Here is a 27,909-nt window from a genome sequence, read left to right as displayed (position 1 = left end):
TTATTGACTTGACGTGAGCCCGGCACAATTATTCTCTGCAAAGACCTCCAGTGCGGCCTGTTGAAGCTGCAGGAAGAACTGAAAGTAAACATCCATTAGTACATTTATTAACAAGTGCTGGGCATCTTGAAATAGGACTCTATCATACAATTCCCTAATTTAAGGTATACAGTTCAGCACCACTGAGATGCTCAATCAGTAAAGTCACTTGCTGCCAAGCCTGATGACCTGAGTTCAAGGTAGACGGAAAACTAGCTTGCACATGTGTGCCATGGTGAATTCTGTCTCTCTCTCTCTCTCACACACACACAGAGAGAGAGAGAGAGAGAGAGAGAGAGAGAGAGAGAGAGAGAGAGAGAGAGAGAGAGAGAGAGAGAAAGCATGAGCGCATGGCACAGTGACACATAGCTGCAATTCCACACTCAGGAGGCTGACACCAGATTACCACGAGTTCAAAGCCAGTGTGGGCTACATGAGTCCCTGTACAGAGGCAAACATGAATAAAAGCCTTTGTCCTTTCCCCCCAAATAAAATGTTACTAGATGGCTCACTGGGTACAGGCACATGACCTGTCACTAAGCCTGATGACCTTGTTTGTTCCCTGGGTAGCACATGGTGGAATGACAGAACCAACCCCAGTAGGTTGTCCTCTGAATTCCACATGTGCTATGACACACACATATGCATGCACAAAATAAATCTTTTTTATTACAATTCAATAGTTCTAGTAATTCAGAGTTGCGCATCCATTACAATTCCAGAATATTGTCATTACTTCCAGCAACAAAATCCATCATTCTGCATCTCTATTTTCATTGTCTGCATCTCTATTTTCTTCACACTCCCTCGAACTCTAGGCAATCACTAGTTTACTCCCTATGGTTTTGACGACTTTGGACATTAAATGTAACCATATGAAGTATTACTCTTCATGACCAACTTCTTTCACACGTACGATGTACTTCATCTGTTTTTATTGCCCTCAATTACTCAATCACATCAGCATACTACATTTTATCCATTCACTAGCTGCTGGATGTTTGGACTGTTTCCATTTTGTATCTATTATGCATAATGTTGCTGAAAACCAAAGTGTGTATTTTTTCTGTAAGCAGTGTTTCCCTTTGTCTTTGTCTGTCTGAAGGAGTGGAACTGCTGGATTTATAATTCCATCTTGCTGCCTGAAGAGCTACCAGGCTGTCTTCCTCAGCAGCTGCAGCAGCTTACATCACCATCTGCCATATACCGAGGTTTAAAGATCTTACATGCACACTGGTAACAGTTTTATGTGGGTTTGTGTTTTGCGTTTGGTTTGGTTTTTGGTGTATGTGAAGGTTTTGTTTGTTTTCTGTTTTGCATTGTTTTAAGACTGGATCTTGCTATGTAGTTCAGGCTGGCTTCAAATTAGTAGTCCAGTGTAGCTTCAAACTCATAACTGTCCTGCCTCAGCCACCCAAGTGTTTGGTTTACAGTGTTAACCATGATATTATGTAGTCTCTGCTGACCTGCAACTCTCTGTGCAGGTGAAGCTATCCTTGATGGTGTGGTAACCCTTTTGCCTATGCCCCCAGTACTCAGATGAAAGGGGTGTGCCTCCCCTTACAGTTTCTTTTTCTCACAACAGTGGTTTCTATTTGTGATACTGTATTTCCTGCTAGTGATTGTGCTCCTTTAAGTACTCAGTTTTTCTAGACACAGACTGAAGGTTTCCATAAACCTGGAATTATAACAGTCAGAGAAGTAAAGTGCCACTTTTTCAGTAGTAACCCTAGAGCCACCTCTGACCACATGTCCAGGGAATGAAACCAGAGATGAACTGTACAGCAGGCATACCTAATGTAATGAACACATTTACAAGACTCCCTCACTTACCCCTCCCCACTCCCACACTTAGGACAGTTGGAATTAGATTTCTGTCACCTACAACTGAAAAGAAAATTCTGAATGGTTGGATATTTCAGGTTTGGCATGACCCAACAACAAACAGTTATCAACAGACAATCAAAAATAAATGGAAGGTGAGCTGTCATTGTTTTTTTGTTTTTTTCTGATTATGGAATTATGCAATATAAGAACTTTGATGATATTCACTTAAAGCATTTATAGTCTGAAGCATTGTGAAAATAACTAATGGACTTTTGATGTGAAAATAAAATGAGCACCATGAAAGCCAGAATCCATTTATATTCAGAGCCAACTCTTAAATTTTGTTCTTTCTCTTGCTCTGAGAAACATAGTTTAATCTTCTTCACGTAAAGATGATAGCCAATTCATCTAGGTAACAGATAGCAGCACCAAAGAGTTGTGATGATCTACAAAGAATTTCATTGATACTAAAAATCTGTCCCTGTTATGAGTCTCTCATTGGATCACCTGACATAAGAATGACAATTTGTTTCATGCTATGAAAAAAATCTTAGCAGCAAGTGGATCGTTGTGGGAGCTGAACATGGAGTATTCTCTGGAAGTAGAACATGACACAAAAGCACAAAATGAATAATATGCTGTCTGACTTTATGAAGATAACTGTACTTCATTGCACTCTGTATTATATTCATTTCCTTGCTCCAGCAAATGTCATTATGCACATATATTTCAGAGGTGTGTGTGTGTGTGTGTGTGTGTGTGTGTGTGTGTGTGTGTGTGTGATGGTGCTGGAAACTGAACCTACAGCCTCACACATACTGGGCAAGTACTCTACTACCACTGAACTACACTCCCAGTCCTCAGTTAACTTGTTTTTTTTTTTTTGGCAGAGCTGGAGATTGAACCTAGGGCTTTGTGCATGGTAGAAAAGGACTCTACCAATTGAGCTACATTCTCAACTCTACATAGAAACTTCTACTTTATTTTACTTTGTGCAAGAGACTAATCTAGGGCTTCATTTGTACTATGCAAGGAGTATGCCACTACACTAAATCTCCAACCTCAACTTTATAATTTTTAATTCCCCTTTACATACTATATTTTTAAAGTAGTATAATTGCCTATTTGGGTTTTTTCTACTTTGTTTTTATGATGATATATAACAGTTTACATTTATAATGTGCCTATTTGTTCATCATAGTTTTTACAGTTTAATATATATTTCACCATCATATTGGTTAGCTAAGGTCCTTCTGGATGGTTTCTGTCATGAAATGTACTTTATGAAGCACACAGTATAAAGCCAAATACAAAGCTGTATCTTCATAGATGTTCTTAAGTCAATGAATCCCAGTTTGACAGCACTTTGCCCAAGAAGTTAGCCCAGAAGGCCCTCTGAAATCACTTTGGTACTAGACCTAAAATATCTAAAAAAAAAAAAAAATAACCAATGTTGAGACTAAAAGGCTTTTTTTTTTTTTGAGGCAGGATTTCATGTACCCCAGGCTGACCTTGAACTTGCTATGTAGCTAAGGATAACCTAGAGCTTCTGATCTTCCTGCTTCCACCTCCCATGTGCTGGGATCACAGGCTTCTCCACACGCCCAGTGTATGCTGTGTGGAATCAAGCCAGGGCTTATGCATAGGGACAATGATTCTATCAACTGAGCCACAGCTCCAGTCACTAAAGGTATATTTGAGTAGAAGTGCATACCAGAAAATCTGTTACCTTTACTTAGCTAAGAGCCAATATATTTTGTTTAGATTAGTAACAAGATTAAAACTTAAATCTATGAACATACACTGTAATGATCTGAATAAGAATGACCCCTATAGGCTCACAAATTTGAATGTTTAGACCAGGGAGTGGAACTATTTGAAATGATTAGAAGAATCAGGAAGTGTAGCCTTCTTGGAGTAGGTGTGGCCTTGTTGGAGGAGGTGTGCTACTAGGGATGGTGAGATTTCAAAAGTCCATGCTAGGTCCAGTCTCTCCCTCTCCCCCACACCTCGTGCCTTCCCCCCCTACCCCCTTGCCTCTCTCTCCATTCCCATCTCCTCCCCTCTCCTTCCCTCCCCTCCTCTCCTCTCTCTTTCTGTGAATCAAGATGTAGCTCTCAGCTACTGTTCCAGTGTCTGCCTGCATGCTGCCATGATAACAAACTAAACTTCTGAAACTGTAAACAAGACCCCCAATTAAATGCTTTCTCTTATATCAGTTGCATTGGTTATGGTGTCTCTTCACAGCAAAAGAACAACAACTAAGACACATACAACCTTCAAGGAGAGGGAAGGATAGGTAGAACCCTTGAAGGATTAAAGTGCTTACTAGACCCAAGTTTGGATGTTTAGATTGCTGCTGATTTTGGGTTTGTGACAGTGCAGGATAGCCCAGAACTCATGGCAATCCCCACCTCAAGCCCCTTGAGTGCTGCAGTTAGTTGTAGACCTCCTAGTCACACTTACTTTAAAATACACTTTGCAATACAAGAAGTTACTTCTTTTCAATGTAATTGTGGTATGTGGTTGTTTTTGGTTTTGGGTTTTTCTGAAGTAGTGTGCTGTGGATATCGCTCTGTATAAATAAAATGCTGTTTGGCCAGTGGCCAGGCAGGAAGTATAGGTGGGACAAGAGAGAAGAGAATTCTGGGAGGTGGAAGGCTGGGGCAGAGAGACACTGACAGCCACTGCTATGACAAGGAAGATGTAAGGTACTGGTAAGCCACGAACCATGTGGCAACTTATAGACTAACAGAAATGGGTTAATTTAAGATAGAAGTAGATAACAAGAAGCCTGCATGGCCATACAGTTTATAAGTAATATAAGCATCTGAGTGATTATTTTATACGTGGGTTATGGGACCGCCGGGGCTTGGTGGCACCTGGAGAGAAGACCTCCAACTATAGTAGTGCTTTAGATCAGTGGGTAAAGTTACTGCTACTCAAACATAAAGACCTCTCTTTAGCCAAGTAAACACTGATGTGGGGGGGGTGGTGGGGGGGTGCACCTGTAATTGCAGCACTAGTAGGCAAAGCTGAGTGGATCCCAGGGTTTAGCAGCCTGCCAGCCTTGCCAAAAGGACAATCTCCATGTTCACCAAAAGACTGCCTCAAAAAAAAGTTGGAAATAGAGAGAGAAAAACACCCAACATTAACCTATGGTCTACACATAATACACACACACACACACACACACACACACACACACACACACACACACACACGGGGAAGGGGGAGGGAGAATTCTTGTCTTTCAAGTTAGTTGAAGCAAAAAGAAGTTATAATAACATAAAGGTAGTGTAAGTAGCAGAGTGAGGGACTGGAGTTAAAAGCACTCTTTCAGAGGATCCAGGTTCAGTGACCAGCCCCACATGGTAGCTTACAACCCTCTGTAACTCCAGTTTTTTGGGATCTTCCAGCCTCTGTGGTCACTGCACATATGTGGTACACACACTTACATACAGGCAAAACACTTAGACACATAGTTTTTAAAAATCTTTTAAAAAAAAAAAAAAAAAAAAAAACAGTAAGAATGACGGATACATAATGCACTCACCAGATGGGCCTGTGGGCAAGTCTGTAGTGCATTTTCTTAATTACTGATTGATATAGGAAGGCCCAGCCCTTTGCGGGTAGTGTCACCCTTGGCCTGGTGGTCCTGGGTGCTATAAAAAAGCAGACTGAGCAAGCGATGCAGAGCAATCCAATAAGCAACACTCCTCCATGACTTCTGCATCAGCTCCTGTCTCCATGTTCCAACCTTGAGTTCCTGCCCTGACTCACTGGATGATGAACTACAAGTTATTTTTGGTAAGTGTTTTTTTATCACAGCAATAGGAACCATAACTAAGATAGTCCCTGTTTTGAAGATATTCAAAAGAGTCAAGTCTTGGACTATTCTTTGCAGTGCTGGGAAATGAAACTAGGTCTTTCTACTATGCTCTGCCACTGAACTATACCACCAATTTAACTGTGGTAAATTTAATTTGTAAAATAATGACTTTTCTGTGTTAGCATTTAGTGAATTATTATATCCAGAGTACATAGTTGGAAGAGAAAAATGGTTCATGTTATACCGCTATTCATGGAAGTCTGTGTGTCTATCTTTGTTTTCTTACTTTCTTTCCTTTTGTTTGTTTTTGAAGTAGGATCTCAAGTACTCAGGCTGGCCTAGAACTCAATCTATCACCAAGAATGACCTTGAGCTCCCGATCCATATTCCCAAGTGCTGGCATTACAGGTTACACTACCATGCCTGACTGCTTTTTTCTTTCACTCTTTTCTTTCTCTCGTTTTATGGTCCTGGGGATCAAACCCAAGACTTCGCTCATGTTTGGACTCATATACTCCCACTGAGCTATACTCCAAATCCTCTTATGAGTAAAGTTATTAAATAATTAATATTATTTAACTGTTTCAGATTTGACTGAGAAACATCTTTACTCACATCCCCTAAATTTGGCATCATTATGCTTTTTGCCTAATGTAATTTTTCTGCTTGCAACAGAGTCAACATTTCAAAAGTTAAAGAAGATCAAAGGTATATTATTTAATATAAAAGCACATTAACTCACAACATTGTCAGCCCAATCTGCCAGTACTGTTGAGATGTAGTTCACAGCATTAAGAATTGCACAGTATCGAAAGTCAAGTGAAGCTCTAGTCTCTTCTTTCATCACTTGTGTTAATCGTATCCTAAAATCATCTACTAGATCCTTCTGTAACTCCAGGAACTGCAGCTTTCGAGGAGCGGTGGGGAGATTTTTATACCTGTCTATGGAGAAAGTTAACAAAACACATGAAGGGATTTGGTACTGTCATGACAGTTTTCCCTAAAGCTCTACTTTACTGCATTTTTGAAAAATCTCAATTGACCATTTCTAAACTCTTTAGATTACAAAGGTAAAATGTGTCAGGACTCATCCAATAGTATACTTCAGAATACTTAAGATCTAGATCTGTGCATTTTGCTATATATAAATCATGTCTCATTTACAAAAAGCAAATTGTGTTCTAAAATAACTGTTCCTTAAGTTAGTACCTCTGGTGAGGAAGGCTTGAGACAGGTCTCATTCAGCCCAGGCTGGTCTCAAATACTTGATCCTCCAGCCTCTACCTCTAAAATCCTGATATTTGAAATTAAAGGTATGCACTACCATGTCTGGCTATCCTTTTCTTTTTCCAACATAATATTTTATTGATTATTTGGGAATTTCACCCAAGCAAGTCTGCTCCCACCACCTTTGTGACCCCCCCCCAAGAAAGAAATAAAAACACATAAGTCCAATTTGTGTTGCCCATATACTCACTGGAGGATGGTCAAGCCAGCCCCTTAAAGAAAATTAAGTCCTGCCTTACCACACCCCTGCCAGAAGCCATCAATTGTGTAAAACTATACTTCAGCATCCTTACCACAATTTTGTGTTCAGAATAAAACAATTTCATACAAAAAACAATATAGTTGGTTCAAGGAGGCCATCACTTGCTCAGTCCCCAACACTACAAGCCTCAGTGAATATCCTTACAGTTAGAACTCTTTCATGGCTATTCTGAAGCAATGGAGCTATTAGAAATAAGAATTTTAGTCAAGGTCCACTTGCACTATCAATTATGTAGAGCCCACTTCATTTTCTTCAGTTTGAACTTCTTGATTAGATTAAACAATTTGCAATTCTGCACTGCCACAACACCTCACTGAAGCCCTTGAAGAACTTGACATCACTCTGGTTCTGGGCATACTCCAGAAACTGATCTCAAGAGAACAAGGCCCATGAGACTGCTGGTCCAGCAGCTGGGCCCTCTAGGGCTCCTGTTAAGTGATGTCAAGACCTGCAGGCTCAGCATTACCACCTCCACTGAAGCCCCCAGTGATGGAAGGACCCAGGGTATGCCCCAGTCCCCCACTGCAGAGCCCACAGCCAGACCAGGTACAATGGTTGCGATCTGGGCCATCAGGCCTGGCTGCCTGGGTGCAGCAGCAGGTGAGGGTGCAGATGGTGCAGCTGCTGCTGGAGGATGAGCTGCAGGTGCTTGTCTGGGAGTAGCCCTCATCTTAGGGACCCTTAGAGATTCAAAGGTTCAGTCCATTATCATCATGGTGAGGGGAGATCTGGTGGCGTGCAGGCAGACATGGTGCTGAAGCTGAGAGTCCTACATCTTGCAGGCAACAGGAAATTGACTGAGACGCTGGGTGGTATGCTGAGCATAGGAAACCTCAAAACCCAGCCCACAGTAACATACTTGCTCTAATAAGACCATACCTACTCCAACAAAACCACACTTCCAAATAGTGCCACTTCTTTTGGGGGTCATTTCCTTCCAAACCACAACATTCCACTCCCAATCCCCTATAGTGATATTTGCTCCACCCATGACCTTGGGCTATACAGAAAGAAGGTGATACTTCCTGCCTGTTGTATGTGACCTCTTATAAAAAAAAAGGGGGGGGGGAGGATCATGTGGGTCCTTTTTTTTTTTTTTATCCTGGTGTGATCAGACACCAGACAGCCTGGGAATTGAACCTGGGTCCTCTAGAACATCAGTCAATGCTCTTAACCGCTGAGCCATCTCTGTTCCCCTTCCTCTTATAAGAGACCATGTAAATAGCAGAAAGCACCGCCTCCTTTGGGCAACACAGTCTAAGGTCATGGGCGGAGCAAATACCACTACAGGCCCCCAAAGGCTTGTAGCTATATCTTAATGCAAAAATACATTCAGTCCAATTTCAAATGTTCCCATAGTCTCTAACAGTCTCAAATTGGTTTTAAAGCCCAAAGCCTCTTCTAAGACTCATGGCAATCTCTTAACAGCAATCCCCTGTAAAATTAAAATCAAAAAGCAAATCACATACTTCCAACATATAATGGCACAGGATATACATTACTTTTCCAAAACAGAGAGAAGGGAGCTTAGCAAGGAAATACTGGACCAAAAACCAGCTGGGTAAACTCCAAAGTCTGCATCTCTATGTCTGATGTCAAAATGCTCTTCAGATCTCCAACTCTGTTCCGCTTTGTTGACTGCAACATACTTCTTTCTCTTGAGCTGGTTTCATTCCCTGTTAACAGCTCTCCTCAGCAGGTATCCCACAGCTCTGGCATCTCCAACATCTTGGGTTCTCTAAGGTAATCCAGGCTTCAACTTCACAGATTCACAAAATGGCATCTCTACTAGGCCTGCACTCAGAGACACACTTGACAAATGCCTGGCCTCAGCAGCTTTCTTTAGGCTGAGGCAAATTCCATAACCCATTTCTTCTATCCTTAACTCTAAAGCCACAACCACATGGCCAAAGCTGCCAAGCTCTGCTGCTTACTGGAGCTGGAAATGGCATCCTCGTTCAATTATATCTTCACCAGCTTTCTGTCCTTCATAGCCTAAGCTTAGCTGTCCTGAAATTTGCTCTGTAGACAGGCTGGCCTCAAACTCAGATCTGCCAGCCTCTGCCTTCCCAGTGCTGCGATTAAAGATGTGCCCCACCACATCTGGCTCTAAGCTTTTAGTTCTTTTCCACAAGTTGGAAACTTAGCTGGGTGGGATCTTGCCCTGAGGTCACCACTCCCTTTATTCCATTTCCTAATTGTTTATCTCCTTTAACACAGGACTGAGCTTCATTCCTACTTCCTAAAAAGGGGTTTTCTCCTCAAATTGTTCTCCATTTTGTAATTTTCCTTGCTCAGCTTCTCCTTTTCATTATAAATCTTCATAAGCACAAACACTAGTAACCACACAATTGAGTCTATACTAGGCTGTTTTGAGATTTCCTCTGCCAACAGAATTAATTCAAAATTATTTACTTTAGCCTCAAGCAGACTCTTCAGACAAAAGCCAGCCACTTTTTTCACCAAAATATAACAAGAACAATCTCTAGGCAACATACTAACATTCTTCTCCTCTGAAATCTCTAGAGTGAGCCTTAGACAGTTCAAATAACTCTTAGCACCTCTGTCTTCGATGCTCCTACTAGTATGGCCCATTAAGCAGTGCTTAAAGCATAACCCAAAGTACCAACATCCAAATTCCACCCCCCCAAAAAAATGGTCAGACCTATAACAGCAATACCCCAGTCCCTTGTTAGGGTTTTTATTTCTGTGAAGGGACTCCATGACCACAGCAACTTTCATAAATAAAAACCTTTAATTGGGGGTGGCTTGCTTACAGTTTCAGAAATTCAGTCCATTATCATCATGGCAGGGAGCATGGCAGTATGTGGCAGACATGGTGCTGTAGTAACTGAGAATTCTACATCTTGCAGACAACAGGAAGTCAACAGAGACACTGGTATCCTAAGCATAGGAAACCTCAAAGCCTGTCACCACAGTGACATATTTCCTCCAACAAGACCACACTCCACTCCACTCCAACAAAGCCACACCTCCTGATAGTGCCACTTCCTTTGTGGGCCATTTCCTTTCAAACCAAAACAATTGCCATAAGAGGATGGGAGCAAAGAGGGCGTAGGATGACAGCAATGAGGAGTTACTGATATCTAGAGAACCAGCAGTCTACAATAGGGAATTTGGATGTTGCATACCAACAGAGCTTAAGGACACTAGTCACCTCTCTGGCCAGAATAACACTGTATGAGAAGAATCCCTATACTATTTCAATTCTAAAACTATTTCATTATTCTACTCTCTTCTTCAATTGCAAGAAAGTTTAGGTTTCCACTGAGCATAGTAAAGTGTACCTAGTTTCAGCTATCTAGGAAGCCAAGGCAGAAAGATCATTTAAGAACAGGAGCTCATGCCAGCCCAGAAAATGCAGTAAGACTCTGTCTCTTAAAAAAATAATAAATGGGGGCTGGAGAGACGGTTCAGCAGAAAGAGCACTGACTGCTCTTAGAAAGGATCGTAGTTCAGTTCCCAGCACCCACATGATAACTTACAACCAACTGTAACTCCCATTCTAGGGGATCCAACACTCTCTTCTGAACTACACAGGCACTAGGCACACATGTGGTACACATATATCTGTACAGGCAAAAATCTCATTGTAGCAGGAATCTTAGAAGGTCTTATTAATAAAATCAAACCTGGGGCCAGTTACTGGGGTGAATGCTGGAAGATTAGAGAAGCAGAACAAGACACAGCTACTTCACCTCGCCAGTTCCTCAGCTGATCCTGTTTCCTCAGACTGGATGGCTCTGTGTCCTCATCCCAATGGCTCTCAGCTGAACTGTTGCTCAAAAGCCTAAAAGCTTAACCAGCCAAATGCTTAACCAGCCAAATGCTTAACCAGCCAAATGCTTAACCAGCCAAATGCTTCTAGTTTCTGGTTCTCACGCCTTATATACCTTTCTGCTTTCTACCATCACTCCCTGGGATTAAAGGCGTAAGTCACCATGCTTGGCTGTAACCTTGAGCAGATGGATCTCTGCCTCTGGGATGCTAGGATTAAAGGTATGTGCTCCCACTGCCTATCCTCTATGTTTAATATTGTGGCTGTTCTGTCTCTGACCCCAGAGAAGTTTATTAGGGTGCACAATATTTTGGGGAACACAATACCACCACACTATACATAAAACTAAAGAACTTAAATAAAATGAAAGGAGCTGGAGAGAAGCTCACCAGTTAAGAGCACTTACTATTCTTAAAGAGGGCACAGGTTTGGTTCCCAGCACCTACATGGCAGTTCACAACCATCTGTAACTCCAGTTTCAGGGAATCCAACATTTTCTTCTGGCCTCCATAGGCACTACTAGGCATGCACATGGTACAAATACATTCATACAGGTATATACTCATACACATAAAGGCTTTAAAATAACAGTAATAAAATGAGATCTGAAGACGTAAAAAGAATGGCAATAAGTTTTTAAAAATTAACAAATTTTTATTTGTTTTTGCTCAAGACTTTTTCAAGACAGAATTTCTCTGTGTTGCCCTCACTGTCCTAGAACTCACTTTATAGATCAGCCTGCCTCTGCTCCTGAGTCCTGGAATTAAAGGCATGTGCCACCACTGCCTGGCCTTGTTCAAGACCTTATCCCTTTTTCCACACTAAGTTGTTGTTGTTATTTTGAGACACATCTAGGTGGCCTGATTGTTGTTACTATTACTATGATTATTAATATTTATTGTTATTTTATTATTTTGAGCCAGGATTTCACAATACATCTGGGGTGGCCTGGAACTCATAAACCAGAATGATCTCAAAAACCACAAATCCTCCAGCCTCTTCTTCCAGAGTGCTGGGATGAAAGGTGAGTGCTGTCACACATGGCTCAATCCTAAATTATTATAAAGCCAAAAGTGAGACTACTGTCCCAGATTTTATTAGAGTAGAAAAAACATGAAGTTACTATACTGCTATTTATTAACTACCAAAAAAAAAAAATCATGCGAAAAACAATACTTTTTTAGCTTGTTTGATTTTGATTTTTGGAGACAGAATTTCTCTGTGTAGCTTTGGATGTCCTAGAACTCACTCTATAGATCAGGCTGGCCTCAAACTCAAAATCTGCTCACCTCTGCCTCCTGAGTTAAGGGATTAAAGGTGAGCACCACTACCTCCCAGTAAAACGTACGACTTTAAAAACTTAGTATTTCTATTTTATGCTTATGAATGTGTTCCTGCATGTATATATTTGCACCACACACATGCCTGGTGCCTGAGGAGGCCAAGGAGGGCATTGGGTCCCCTAGAGCTGGAGTTACAATGGGTTATAAACTGGAAGCTGAACCAGGTCTTCTGTAAGAGCAGCAAGAATTCTTCCCTACTGAGCAACTTCTCAAGCCCCAAACTTACAAAACTACAATTAGTTTTGTTGTTTGTTTACTCCTTGGTTTGTTTTAGTTTTTTAAGATAGAGTCTCATATATCCCAGGCTGACCTCAAACTTGCTTCGTAGCTAAGACTGGCCTTGAGCTCTTGATACTCCTGCCTCTCCCTCCTGAGATGGGATTACAAGTGTGAGCCCCCATACCCAGCTTAAAAACTTAATTTTAAACTAACATCATGCATTAAAAGAACTTACCAGTTATGACCAAAAGTAAAGTCATAAAAACTTCCGCACAGTCTGGAACCTTCATTTCATCCATATCAGTGATATCTTTATACTGGGATACCCAGGCAGCCTCTGATGAAAGCATTGAGTCCATTTTTTGAAGAGCAACTAACATGAAGAATGGATCATGTCAAGGAGTTATACTCATTCTTAAATTATCAACTTATATTTTTTAGCAATGATTTTTTTTCATACAAATGTGCAATCTCCCACTAACTAATCGCACTATATTTAAAATGTTCGACTTTAGAGTTGTATAAGATACCTTATTCTCCCTACTCTCAAATCCTCAAAATAGTAATTCTGACTAGATGTGATACAACCAAAAATACTCAATTAGCCATGTGGTAGTGGCACATGCCTTTAATCCCAGCACTCAGGAGGCAGAAGCAGGCAGATCTCTGTGAGTTCGGAGTCTACAGAGAGAGTTCCAGGACAGGCTCCAAAGATACACAGAGAAACCTATCGTGACATTTTATTTGTGCTGACATGTGATTTTATTTGTATGTTAATAAAGTTGCCTGGGGATCAGAGCTAAGAGCAAGCCATTTAGGAGAAGTCCGGTGGTGGTGGCACTTGCCCTTAATCCGTTCATATGGCAGGCAGAATCTCTGTGTGTTCAAGGACATAGCCAAGTAGTGACCCAAACCTTTAATCTCAGTACAAACCATAGAGACCTGGAGGTCTGTATACACAGGCAGTGACGAAGAAGTCATGTGGTTGGATTTTGAACCAATGAGAAGGCAGAACAGAAAGGCAATAAAGCGACAGGACACAGGAAGAAGGTCTCTCTCTCAGGGGAAGGACAGCAGCGAGTGGTAAGATAAGGTGGTCTTAGCTCTTGGCTACTGCTCTGTTCTCTGCACTTTTAACTCTTAATTGGCTCTGTGTTTCTTATTTAATAAGACCGTTTAGAATTACATCTACAGAAACCCTCTCTCAAAAAAACGGAAAAAAAGCCGGGCATTGGTGGCGCACGCCTTTAATTCCAGCACTCGGGAGGCAGAGCCAGGTGGATCTCTGTGAGTTCAAGGCCAGACTGGGCTACCAAGCGAGTTCCAGGAAAGGTGCAAAGAGAAACACAGAGAAACCCTGTCTCGAAAAACAAAACAAACAAACAAACAAAAAAACCTGAAGTTTCACGGAAAGAAATGAAGACTGTCTTTGAAGGCAATTCAGTAGACCCTGCTCAGGAAAGCTTAGGCTCCCATGCTTCCTACTCAGAGCCTTAAGAGAAAAGCTCCAAAACTTTACACACACAAAACAGACAGATTGCCAGGCAGTGGTGTTATGTGCCTTTAATCCTAGCACTTCAGAGGCAAAGGCACATAGATCTCAATGAGTTTGAGGCCAACTTGGTCTATACAGAGAGTTCCAGGCCAGCCAGTGTTACACAGTGAGACCCTGTCTAAAAATAAAATGAAAAGCAAGCAACAAAAAAAAAAAAAAAATAGTACCTTCCCAACTTGATGGCCACATGAGCACTTACATTTTCTCTCCACAGTCAACCATCTCTGAAAACAGGTTTCCTCTGACAGAATATGCATACAACTAGCAAAAGTGCTGGGATAGCCATGAACACTGTGCAGCTCCCTTTCAAACAACAGCACCTCATCCACCAAATGACAGAAGAGACTGTCATCATAGAGCAGGCAAGGTATATCGGAAGCCAACTTCTCAAGTATGAGCATCATAAGGCCCCGAGAAAACTCAAGCTGAAAGAAACAAACAGGTATGAGGGATTATGTCCATCAGGTACATAAACAACTCTAATGAAACTGAATGCATAGGCCTCAGCCTCTTACCCTTGCATTGACTGCAGAGCCTGCTTTCTCCAATATTGGCTGAATCTTCTCATCCAGAAAGGGAGCATGGTTTCCAATCCACATAAGCACCTGTGCTAAGTACCATTCAGGCTAAGGAGAAAGGAAACAGTTTCCATTCCTTATTTATTCTCAGTCATAGAAAATTCGAATTAAATGCATTCAATTATAAACATACAAAAATTAGTCAAAAAGTCCTATATGTAAGAAAATAATTCTTGCCCTGCACTTCAAACTCACAAAAGACTTTATAATCTCAACTACTCTCAACAAATTCCAATAATGTGACTTAAGTCAGCAAACTCAAATTTAAAATACCATATTGGGGTTAGGTATTTTGCTAGTATAACATTTGCTTAGATGCAAAAAGCCTTGATTTCAATCCCCACCACCCCTCCCCCCCAAAAAAAGAGTAAGAAGGGGACATAATCACAACAATAATGAAGAAAAGACAGTTATATATACTTAAAAACTAACACCTGTCCAGCACACACAAAGCCCTAGGTTCTAGAGCAAAACATAACAACAACAGAGCCAAGAGAGCAGGGTGGCTCCATGGGTAAAGGGGCCTGCCAGCAAGCCTAACAGCCTGAGTTGATTCCCTGGAATCCACATAGTAGAGGGAAAGGGCCAATTTGCACAAGTTGTTCCTCTGACCTACACACACACAGAGATATAAAATGCTGGTTTATTTTAAAGCCCTCCAAACCTAGCATGATGAGGTATTATAAACAACTGATATCTTTGAAATAGCATTCTGAAAAAAGTATTTTGAGATAGGATCTCATTGTAGCTCAAACTCTTTATGTAACTGAGGATGATGAACTTCCTGCCTCTACCTTCCTAGTTTGAGGATTTCAAATATCACATGTGGTTTATGTGGTCCTGGGGATTAAACCTAGGTCTTCATTAACTGTGGAAGCACTCCACTTAGACTGAGCTACATCCCCAAATCATTTTTAAACATGATTTTCTTCTGCTTTCTTTTCAAAAGGTAAAGTAAGGGGAAAAACCAGCTGGTCTACATTACAAATATATCCAAGCCTTAAAACGGATATAATTATGGAAAGGAAATATAGGCACAAAGAATTTAAAACTTTTTATTACATTTTTTTCTGTGTGTATATGCACATTTGAATGTATGTGGGGGTGCACAATACACAGTGTACAGGTGGCAATAAAAAGACAACTTTCTGAGTTGGGGATTTAGCTCAGTGGTAGAGCACTTGCCTAGCAAGCTCAAGGCCCTGGGTTGGGTCCTCAGCTCTGACAAAAAAAAAAAAAAAGACAACTTTCAGTAGTCAATTCTCTCTTGCCACCAAATAGGTCCTGGGGATCAAACTCAAGTGGTTAGGCTTAGAGGTATATATGGCTTCACCCACTGGGCCATCTCACCAGCCCCACATAAAGCATTTTAAATTGTCTTTAGAGAGGATTCTGCAAACATTTCAAGTTTTTCTAGACAACAACTCAAAAACATACTAGGCTGGGATACAACTCAGGGATAGAGCACTTGCCTAGCATGTGCAAGGCCCTGGGTTAAATCCCCAGCACTGAGGGAAAAAAAAAAAAAATGACTGACTGGCAAATCTCTATGGTGTTCAAAAGGTTGGGAATACAAATAAGGGCAACATCTAATCTCAAAGACTGTCTCACTTTAGGTCTTGTGACAGTGTACTAAATTCATTAGGATCACGCCAACTGAGCCAACACAACTCAAAATTTCCTTACACCAAATTATATTATTGCCTTTCTACATGTTCAGTTTATACTTTGCCTCATTTACTACTGAGTACTAAATGATTCTGCTCTTCCAACAACAGTCTACCCAAAAAGGAAACCCATAAAGTATAAACAGGAATCTACTGCCACTATGTTCATCCATATGACATGTATAATACCTGGTGTGATTTTGCACTAAATTCAGTGCCCACATCCTTGTAGATTATAATTACAGAAAAAATGCCAACAGGATCCCTCAGTTAAAATATTGTTAACAATTTCCTTCAAATTATTCCATCACTTACTGCCATGATATCTCTTCTGCAGCTATGTGTCACTTTGGCATTGACACCTCTACTCAACATCCAATGCTCTATCTTGTGGAATTCAAACGTTTTTCACTCTATTCATCTATATCTACAGGAGTGGTCTGTATAGTGAAGCCTGGGCATAGATTTGATTTTAAAGCCTGCATGCTCAAACACAAATGTGAGAAATTACTCAGACAATGTCCCAAGGAGAGCACCAGTTCTAACAACCTGTCAACCTAAGTCCCAGTTATGTCTACAAAGAGCAGTTATAAGGCAGGAATTTAGCCTTTTAGGGAAAACAGAAACATGAGTAGAGACAGGTTTTTAACTTAAACACACAAAAGCCCTGGCACAGGTAGTCACATTTACTGAAACCTCAGGGCAAAGTGGACATCATGGCACATACATGTAAATCCCAGCACTCAGAAGGCAGATGCAAAGGGAGCTCAAGTTTGAGGCCAGTTTGAGGTTCTTCTTAGATCCTGTCTCAAAAAACAATAAGAGAGAGAAAGAGAGAAATAGCACACCTTACTGATAACATTCGTCTGCCGGTTGCCTCTGAAATGGTACTTGAATCTCTTCTGAAGGGGAGTCAGCATGATCTGGAGGGGCAGGATCACAGAAGGGCATGCAGGAAGAGAATATTTTTCTGGGAGTTGTTTGGGCTCAGTTAGTAATTCATCTCTGACACAGTCAAGTCAAGGAAAAAGAATCAAAATCATATTTACACACACACACACACACACACACACACACACACTCAATTTTTCCAACAAATGTATTAATACTTAGCAAAAGGTTTAATACAAATAATGTGAAACCTAACTTTATATTGAATTCAAAATTCATTAAAAAGGTTTTTAGGGACTGAAGAGATGACTCTGTGGTTAAGAATACTTGTTTCTCTTGCAGAGAACCCAGGTTTGATTCCCAGCACCCACATCATGACTCACAATCATCCTTAACTATAGTACCAGGAGATCTGATGCCTTCTTCTGACTTCATCAGGCACAAGTCATGCACACGGTACACAGACACACATACAAGCAAAACAGGTATACTCACAAAATAAAAAATAAATGAAAATATAAAAGGTTTTTAGAATCAACCAGTAGTAAGAAACTTACACAATCATTTGATTAATACTCTGGTTTTTTGTTTGTTTGTTTGTTTGTTTTGTTGTTGTTGTTGTTTTTGAGACAGGGTTTCTCTGTGTAGCTTTGCACCTTGCCTGGAACTCACTCTGTAGCCCAGGCTGGCCTCAAACTCACAGAGATCCACCTGGCTCTGCCTCCCGAATGCTGGGATTAAAGGCGTGAGCTACCACTGCCCGCTGATTGCCTATTTGTTTTCTTGTCCTAAAAGACCTGTAATACCAACATTGGTCAGTTACCATGGGGATTTGAATAAGAATGGACAACATAGGCTCATGTATTTAAATGTTTGGTCCTTAGGAAAAGGCACTACTTGACAGGGATAAGTGTGGCCTTATTAGAATAGCTGTGACTTTGTTGGAAGAAGTTTGCCACTATGATGGGCTTTGAGGTTTCAAATGCTCAAGACTGGCCCAGTGTCCCTCCCTTCCTGCCGGCTGCTAATCCAGATGTAGAACTCTCAGCTACCTCCCCAGCACCATGTCTGCCTGCATGAGGCAATGATTCCTACCATGACAATAATGGACAACACCTCTAAAACTGTAAGCCAGACCCAGTTAAATGTTTTCCTTTATTAGAGTTCTTGTGGTCATGGTGTCTCTTCACAGCAATAGAACACTGACTAGATAGCTGTTTATTTCAGAACTCTTTTTTTACAGCCTTCCTACTTGCAGACAATTCATTTTTTAAAGAAAATATATACTCTCCGATAGAAAGTTACACATCAAGTCTAACTTAAGACCCTCAATTTTGCTTCATGGTCACTTGAAAACTTTCTCCTCTGGTACTGAAGATCAATTCCAGTACCTCATTCATACTCTACCTCTCTATCACTACCCCAAAATATTTTAATCACTAACCACAAATACACTGTAGGAAGTAGTCTTAGTAACTTTTCCACACCAACAAAGATACGAGGCTTGTAGTTTCAACAGCTGACAAAACAATGTCTCCAGAGTAACATACACCTCAGGGGCACTAGCAGGCCGGCTTATGCCAACAGTTTGAGACTGGGTGTGTGTGATGAATGGCCAATGAAGCTGTGCTAAAATTTCCTCAAAATCACTGTAACAGAAAAGAAACAGTATTTCATATAATGCCATTAAATTACCAAATATCCATCAGAAAGCAATCACCAAGAGATATTTCCTACCTTGTAAGCTTGTCCTTGAGAATTTTATGCCAGAATTTAACTGTGGCTCTCATGAAACTAAGAAGATGAGTACAAGATGACTCCTGAAGCTTGATGTCAAGTTCTGTCATGGTCACCAGGATAGAGGCAGCCTCTGGCACATTATTGGTCATCAGGTATTGCTGAATGTTATCACTGTAAGACAAAGCAGAACACACATTAATGAGTGTTTCTTGTGGAGTGAACAAGAATGTGTGTGGACATGTGTGGTGTGTGTGTGAGAGTGTGTGTGTGTGTGTGTGTATGTGTGTGTGTGTACCTGTGTAGAGACCATGAGGTCAATAGCAAGTATCTTTCTCAATCATTCTCCACCTTATTTTTGAGACATGGTCTCTTCATTGAACCTGAAATTCACCAACTCATCTGGAATCTAGACTCTATACTGTCTGTCTGCCAACACCTGGCTCTTTATGCGGCTGTTGGGGGCTGAACTCAGACATTCATGTCTGCATGGCAAGCACCTCACTGACTGATCCGTCACCACATCCCCCTTGGAACAAAATTAACCTCTGAAGAATTTCTCAGGCAGGTAGTGGTGCACGTCTTTAACCCCAGTCCTAGGAGGCAGAGGCAGGCGGCTCTCTGTAAATTCGAGGCCAGCCTGGTCTACAGAGCTAGTTCCAGCATAGCCAGGGCTTCAGAGAGAAACCCTATCTCAACAACAACAACAACAACAACAAAAAAGAGCCGGGTGGTGGTGGCGCATGCCTGTAATCCCAGCACTCAGGAGGCAGAGGTAGGTGGATCCCTGTGAGTTCGAGGCCAGCCTGGTCTACTGAGCGAGATCCAGGGCAGGCACCAAAAACTACACAGAGAAACCCTGTTTGGGGGGGAGGGGAATCCTTGGAGTTGGGGATTTAGCTCAGTGGTAGAGCGCTTGCTAGCAAGCGCAAGACCCTGGGTTTCGATCCTCAGCTCCAAGAAGAAAGAAAGAAAGAAAGGAAGGAAGGAAGGAAGGAAGGAAGGAAGGAAGGAAGGAAGGAAGGAGGGAAGGAAGGAAGGAGGGAAGGAAGGAAAAGAGAAAGAAAGAAAGAACAAAGAAAAACATTCTCCCTCTTCTAAGGAAGAATAAAGCATGACTACGAGTTGGCTACTTATTTTATCCAACACTCATATCTGAAGGAACCTGGAGACACACCTCCCCTGTCCGCCTCCTTTAACATCCTCCTAAGAGCAGCAGCCTGTGTTCCGGGTGTCTTCTTCTACCTGTCCCTCCCCACTCCTGAGAGGATAGATGTGTCACATTTCTGCAGGCAACACTCATTCCTGGAAGGACTTCTTTCATAGAAGTTGTGATCCATGGGATAATGTAATTAGCATATGGGACACTCAAGTACAGTAACCTTCAGTTTTTATCTACTTTGCACCATAGTTACCATTTCTGAATCAAAAAATGTATATTCTGGGCCTGGAGAGAGGGCTCAGTGGTTAAGAGTACTGGCTGCTCTTTCAGAGGTCCTGAATTCAATTCTCAGCAACCACATGGCGGCTCACAACCATCTGTAATGAGATCTGGTGCCCTCTTCTGGCATGTAGGCAGAACACTGTATACATAATACATAATAGATAAATAAATTTTAAAAAGTATTTTTAAAAAAAGTATATTCCAAGTTTAGTATTTTATTAAAATAAAGACCATCATGCTTAAGAAATGTACAAATGTAGCCAGGTAGAATGACATAGCATGTAATCCTTGCACGGTGCACTGGGGAAATAGAGGCAGAAGGATCAAGAATTCATGGGCCATGAGACTTGCCTAGACCCTCCAATAAAAAATGAGGCAGGCACAAGGGTGCATACCTTTAATTTAACCTTAGCACTCAGGATGTGGAGATCGGCAGATTGTTGTAAAGTATGTTTATGCCAAGGAACACTCACTTAATGATGAAAAGACATTCTTTTAAGCTGCATTTGTTTAATTCTGTGAAGCTGTGTTACTTTGCCTGTCTAAAACACCTGATGGTCTAATAAAGAGCTGAACAGCCAATAATGAGGCAGGAGACAGGATAAGCAGGGCTAGCAGGCAGAAAGAATGGGAAGAGATTCAAGGGACAAGAAAAGAAGAAAAGAGGACACCAGGGGCCAGCCACCCAGCTACAAAGCAAGCTATACAATAAGAAGTAAAGAAAGGTATATAGAATAGAGAAAGATAAAAGCCCAGAGGCAAAAGGTAGACAGGATAATTTAAGAAAAGCTAACTAGAAACAAACCAAGCTAACACTGAGCATTCATAAGAAAGAATAAGTCTCCACACATATTTATTTGTAGCAGGCCACCAAAAGAGTAAAAGGGTTTTTAAAAAAAAAAAAAAAAAAAACTACAGCAGATCTCTGTGAGTTTGCTGTCAGCCTGGTACTAGCTTACCTACATGGTAAGTTCCAGGCCAGCCAAGGTTATACAGTAAGACCCTGATTCAAAAACCAAAAAGAGTCCAGCAGTGGTGGCGCACACCTTTAATCCCAGCACTCAAGAAGCTGAGACAGACAGAGCTCTGTGAGTTCAAGACCCGGTTCCAGGACACCCATAGCTGTTACACATAGAAACCCAGTCTCAAAACAAAACAAAAAAAGAAAAAAAAAGAAAGAAAAAAAAAAAAGATATCTTACAAAAGAACAGAAAATGTACAAGTAACAACAGAATATAAAATTTCCAGAATTGGGAGTTGGAGATTTAGCTCAGAGGTAGAGCACTTGCCTAGCAAGCGCAAGGCCCTGGGTTCAGTCCTCAGCTCTGAAAAAAAGAAAAAGAAAAGAAAATTTCCAGAATTGCATAACACTGAAAATGTGAAGGACACTTAGAGGACAGGAAAAGCAAGAATAACAATGTTCATGCTATGACACTGCTCACTATAATGTTCACAAAATACTGCCAAGATGCTAGTTCAAGCAAGAAGAGAGGGAAAGAAAAAGAGAGACAGAATACAGAATAAAAACAAGCCATTACAAGGAAATTTAGAGATGAAAAAATAGGCTTAGAGATATAAAAGAAAATTGGAACTAGAGATGTTATCACAAAGGCCCTAAGGGAAAAACTATATTATTAAGAGAGTAAAATAACTGTGTGGTACTCATTATTTATTTGGTTCTTTTTAAAAATATTTTCTTTTTTAAATAATTTATTTAACTTTATTTTATGTGCATTGGTATAACAGTGTCAGGTCTCCAGGAACTGGAGTTACAGACAGTTGTGAGCTGTCATGTGGGTGCTGGGAATTGAACCCGGGTCCTCTGGGAGAGCAGTCAGTGCTCTTAACCACTGAGCCATCTCTCTAGCCCCTATTTATTTGATGCTTATTCAATATGATTTCTGGATTAAATTCTCTTTTAAACAATTCAGATGCCACAAAAGTTACTGATAACTACAGTCTTGTTTTGGTTAGTTTCTTTGGCTACTATGAAAGGGAAACTTTCAAACAAAGAGAAATGAAGTAAAGCAAGGTTTAAAACTCCTTTACTGCTGGGCAGTGGTGGTGCACGCCTTTAATCCCAGCACTCGGGAGGCAGAGCCAGGTGGATCCCTGTGAGTTTGAGGCTAGCCTGGTCTACAAAGCAAGTTCTAGGAAAGGCGCAAAGCTACACAGAGAAACCCTGTCTCGAAAAACCAAAAAAAAAAAAAAAAAAAAAACTCCCTTACTAAAGGTTCTAGGAAGATGGCTCAGTGGGTAAAGTATTTGCTGTGCAAGAATGAGGACTTGGGATTTAGATCCTTTAACAGCCATATAAAAAGTAAGGCATGGTAACGCACCTGTAATCCCAGCACAGGAAGAGGAGACAGTGGGTAGCTAGGAAGCCACTAGCCAGCCAGTCTAGCCAATGTGTGAGCCAAGGGTTTAGTGACAGATTGTCTCCAAAAAAAAAAAAAAAAGGAAGACAACCAATGTACAATTTGGAGGAGGTAGGAACCATACCATAAAACAAAATAATCTCCAGATTTAGGCAGAAATGTTACTCTGACTTGAGAGGCAAGACCAGATATAATTAACCTGTAGTATTCACAAAACAGAGGTAAACTTTATTTCTCTTTTTTTTTAAATACTTATTTATTCTTATTTTATGTATATTGATATTTTGCTTGTGTGAGAGTGTCAGATCTTGGAGTTACAGACAGTTGTGAGCTGCCATGTGGATGCTGGGGATTGAACCTGGGTCCTCTGGAAGAGCAATCAGTGCTCTTAACCACTGAACCATCTCTCCAGCCCCATAAGTTTTTTTTGTTTGTTTGTTTGTTTTGTTTTGTTTTTTGAGACAGGGTTTCTCTGTATAGCTTTGCACCTTTCCTGGAACTCACTCTGTGGTCGTGGTCCAGGCTGGCCTCAAACTCACAGAGATCCGTCTGCCTCTGCCCCCCAAGTGCCCCACCACCGCCGGGCCTATTTCTCTTTTTATCAAAATAACTTTCTTATGTTTCCCTACTCATAGGTATTTCAACTCTATTATTCATCTAAGAATAATGTATAGTTTTGTGAGAGTTTTTTGTCTGTATGTTTTTAGACAAGGTCTAGCCATGTGGCTATAAGCTATCTTGAACTTGCTATCCCCGTGCCTTAGCCTCCCAAGCACTGAGATTACAGGTTTGAACCATCACATTGGCCTAACTATGTAGTTCTTTTTGTTTGCTGTTGTTTTGGAGACCAGGTCTCAATTAGCAGCCTGGATTTTCCTGGAATTCACTCTGTAAACAAAGCTGGCCTAAAACATGCAGCAATCCTCCTGCTCCAGCCCCCCACGTGTTAGGATTACATCATGTCAGGTCACAATTCTTTCTTAAGCAATTATTTATTTATTTATTTTTGGTTTTGGTTTTTCAAGACAGGAGAAGACAGCCCTGGCTGTCCTGGAATTCATTCTGTAGATCAGGCTGGCCTCCAGCTTACAGAGATCTGCCTGCCTATGCCTCCTGAGTGCTGGGATTAAAGATGTACAGTACTACTGTCCAGCCAATTATTTATTTATTTTTATTTTATGTGTATGAGTGCTTTGCCTGCATGTACATTATGAGTGCCATATGCATACAGTGCCCAGGGAGGCCAGAAAAGGTCATGAGATCCTCTGGAATTGAAGTTACAGAAATTGTGAGCTGCCATGTGAGTTCCAGAAATTGAACCCTGGCCCTGAGCAGCAAGTGCTTCTAACTGCTGAGCCATCTCTCAGCCTCTTACAATGCAGTTCTTATTAGATGATGATAACCACTAAAGAAATTCAAATACTAGGTGAAACAATGCAGTTCAACATGTGACAATCTCTAAATATGAATGGGACACTGATGACCACACTGGAAGAAATATTAGAAGCAGTAGTTTTAAGTTAAAGCAAGACAAAAAGATAAACTATTTAAATAGACCAATAATCCCTAAGGAAATAGAAACAGTCATTAAAAGTCTCCCACCAAAAAAAAGCCCAGGACCAGATGGTTTCAGCCCAGAATTCTACCAGATCTTCAAAAAGAAGAGCTAATTCCAATACTCTTCAAATTGTTCCACACAATAGAAACAGAAGGAACACTACCAAACTGTTTTTGTGAGGCTACAGTTACCCTAACACCCAAACCACACAAAGATGCAACAAAGAGAATTACAGACCAATTTCCCTCATGAACATTGATGCAAAAATACTCAACAAAATATTGGCAAACTGAATCCAAGAACACATGAGAAAAATTATCCACCATGACCAAGTAGGCTTGATCCCAGGGATGCAAGGATGGTTCAACATACTATAATCTGTCAATGTAATACACCATATAAACAAACTGAAAGAAAAAAACCACATGATCATCTCATTAGATGCTGAAAAGGCCTTTGACAAAATCCAACACCCCTTCAGGATAAAGGCCCTAGAGAGATCAGGAATACAAGGAACATTCCTAAACATAACAAAGGCAATTTTACAGCAAGCCAACAACCAACACCAAATTAGTGGAGAGAAACTCAAAGCGATCCCACTAAAATCAGGAATATGACAAGGCTGTCCACTCTCCCCATATTTATTCAATATAGAACTTGGAAGTTCTAGCTAAAGCAATAAGACAACAAAAGGAGATCAAAGGGACACAAATTGAAAAGGAAGAAGTCAAACTTTCACTATTTGCAAACAATATAATAGTATACATAAGTGACCCCAAAAATTCTACCAGGGAACTCATAAAGCTGATAAACTCCTTCAGTAAAGTGGCAGGATACAAGATCAACTCAAAAAAATTAGTAGATATATATAAAATGATATAAGAGCTGAGAAAGAAATCAGAGAAACATCACTCACCCTTTACAATAGCCACAAATAATATAAAATACCTTGGGGTAACTCTGTCTAAACAAGTGAAGGACCTATATGACAAGAACTTTAAATCTCTGAGCAAAGAAATTGAAGACGACATCAGAAAATGGAAAGATCCCCCATGCTCATGGATAGGTAGGATTAACATAGTAAAAATGGCAATCTTACCAAAAGCAATCTACAGATTCAATGCAATACCATCAAAATCCCAACACAATTCTGCACATACTTGGAAAGAAAAATACTCAACTTCATATGGAAAAACAAAAAACCCAGGATAGCTAAAAGAATCCTGTATAATAAAGCAACCTCTAGAGGCATAGTAATAAAAACAGCTTAGTACTGGCATAAAAACCAACATGTGGACCAATGGAATCAAATTGAAGACCCTAACATTAATCCTCACACCTATGAACACCTGATTTTTGACAAAGAAGCCAAAACTATACAATGGAAAAAAGAAAGTATCTTCAACAAATGGTGCTGGCATAACTTCAACATGAAGAAGATTGCAAATAGATCCATACCTGTCACCAGAACAAAACTCAAGTCCAAGTGAATCAAAGACCTCAACATAAATCCAGTTACACTGAACTTGACAGAAGAGAAAGTAGGAAGTACTCTTGAACGCATTGGCACAGGAGATCACTTCCTAAACATGACATCAGTAACACAGACACTGAGAACAACAATTAATAAATGGGACCTCCTGAAACTGAGATGCTTTTGTAGGACAAAGGATACGATCAGTAAGACAAAATGACAGCTTACAGAATGAGAAAAGATCTTCACCAACCCCACACCTGACAGAGGGTTGGTATCCAAAATATATAAAGAATTAAAAAAACAAACAAGACATCAAAATATTGAACAATCCAATTTAAAAATGGGCTACAGAGCTAAACAGAGAATTCTCAACAGAAGAATCTAAAATGCCTTGAAGACACTTATGGAATTGCTCAACATCCTTAGTCATCAGGGAAATGCAAATCAAAACAACTCTGAGATAACATCTTACACCTGTTAGAATGGCTATGATCAAAAAACACTAAAGACAGCTTATGTTGGAGAGGATGTAGAGCAAGGAGAGAAGTCCTCCATTGTTGGTGGGAATGTAAACTTATACAGCTACTTTGGAAATCAGTATGGCAGTTTCTCAGAAAATTGGGAATATGTCTTCCTCAAGTCCCAGCTATACCACTCTTGGGCATATACCCAATGTTATTTTCCTAACACTTGGTAAAAAAAAATTATAATCTTTAATTAACTCAATTAGTTAACAGTATACACATACTCTCTGAGACAGAGGACTCAAAGGAAACAATAATTATGAGAACAATGCCTGTCCTACCTTAGCTCTTCGATCTGTGAAACCCATTTAAGGTATGTGAGATGCTGCTCAATCTCTTCTATCTGGTTGATCATGGCCCCAAGATCATCCATCCAGGGCTGTGCAGTCAGCAAATGGCTAGTGATGGAGCTGAAGAGAGGAATTTCCTGCTCCAGAAACTGATTAAGGAGTTGTTGGGATTCCTCTGCATCTTTTAAAGCACTTTGAATTCTTTTAGGGATTTCTGATGAAATTGTAAGTACCTAACAACATACAAAAATATTAGTAAATGAGGTAAAATTTTGTAAAAGTTTGTTAGTCCTTTCCAAAAACATGTTCCAACAGAACTGAAAGTTTTCCATTAAAATTTTCAGGCTAGCTGGGCATGCTGGTGCACATCTTTAATCCCAGCTCTCAGAAGGCAGGTACAAGAGCACCTTTGTAAGTTCAAGCGATATCTGAGTTTCAGGACAGCTACAATTATGTAATCAGACCTTGTCTTTAAAAACAAACATAAAAAACCTTCAAACAAAAGATTTGGCTAGATGTGGTGGCACACACCTTCAGTCCCAGCACTTGGGAGGTGGAAGCAGAAGAATCAGGAATTCAAGGCCATCCTAGGCTACATAAGACTATCTCAAAAACAAAATTAATAAATAAATGAGAGAGAGAGAGAAAGGAAGGAAAGGACAGAGGGAGGGAGGGAAGGAGGGAGGGAAGGAGGGAGGGAGGGGGAGAGGAAGGAAGGGAGGGAGGGAGGGAGGGAGGAAAAGAACTGGTGAGATTAAAAAAAAAAAAAAAAACAGGCACAGGCACAGCACTGTGTCTGTAACCCTCATGCTAGTTAGACAAAGACAGGTAGATCTCTGCTCAGTGGCTAGCCCACCTAGCTGAATCAATGAGATTCAGGTTTTCAGTAAGACACCCTACCTCAAAAAAACAGGTGGATGATGATAGAGATAGACACCTGACATTGGTGGCTCATGTCTGAAATCCTAGCCCTTAGGAGGCTGAGGCAGGAGGATTGCCATGATTTGGAGACTAGTTTAGGTCACAGAATTAGAGCTTATTTATTCATTCATTCATTCATTCATTCATTTATTTATTTTGAAGGATACCCGCAGAGTGTGTTTATTTCTGGTGATGATAGCAGCAGCAGAGGGGGATCGGCCAGACGCAGATGTGGGGACACAAGGGGTGGACGCTGGAGGGTGTGTTTGTTCAGGGGACAT

The 27,909-nt window shown here is 40.7% G+C and overlaps 1 protein-coding gene across 1 annotated transcript; it reads right to left on the bottom strand.

Annotated features, from left to right (window-relative positions):
- Positions 1 to 27,909, bottom strand: Rint1 (RAD50 interactor 1). Its single transcript, XM_036181882.1, has 10 exons — positions 27,796 to 27,909; positions 26,699 to 26,940; positions 19,037 to 19,210; positions 18,799 to 18,948; positions 17,257 to 17,413; positions 14,679 to 14,789; positions 14,363 to 14,588; positions 12,844 to 12,981; positions 6,441 to 6,640; positions 1 to 78 (listed from the first exon to the last, which is right to left on the bottom strand). The coding sequence occupies exons 1-10, from the start codon at positions 27,907 to 27,909 to the stop codon at positions 1 to 3; spliced, it is 1,590 nt and encodes a 529-aa protein (XP_036037775.1).

This window comes from Onychomys torridus, chromosome 3 (assembly GCF_903995425.1).
Source record: "Onychomys torridus chromosome 3, mOncTor1.1, whole genome shotgun sequence".
In the NCBI taxonomy this organism is placed as follows: Eukaryota; Metazoa; Chordata; class Mammalia; order Rodentia; family Cricetidae; genus Onychomys; species Onychomys torridus.
The sequence above is the reverse complement of the archived record's forward strand: the minus strand, read 5'-3'. Positions and strand labels throughout refer to the sequence as shown.

Excerpts from the sequence above, each read along its gene's own strand:
- Rint1 (XM_036181882.1), bottom strand. The coding sequence starts at position 27,909 with ATGTCCCCTGAACAAACACACCCTCCAGCGTCCACCCCTTGTGTCCCC. Across the intron at positions 26,941-27,795 it reads GAAATAAACACACTCTGCGG|GTACTTACAATTTCATCAGA; the intron begins GTATCCTTCAAA and ends GTATGTTGTTAG. Across the intron at positions 79-6,440 it reads CAGATTGGGCTGACAATGTT|TTCTTCCTGCAGCTTCAACA; the intron begins GTGAGTTAATGT and ends GTTTACTTTCAG.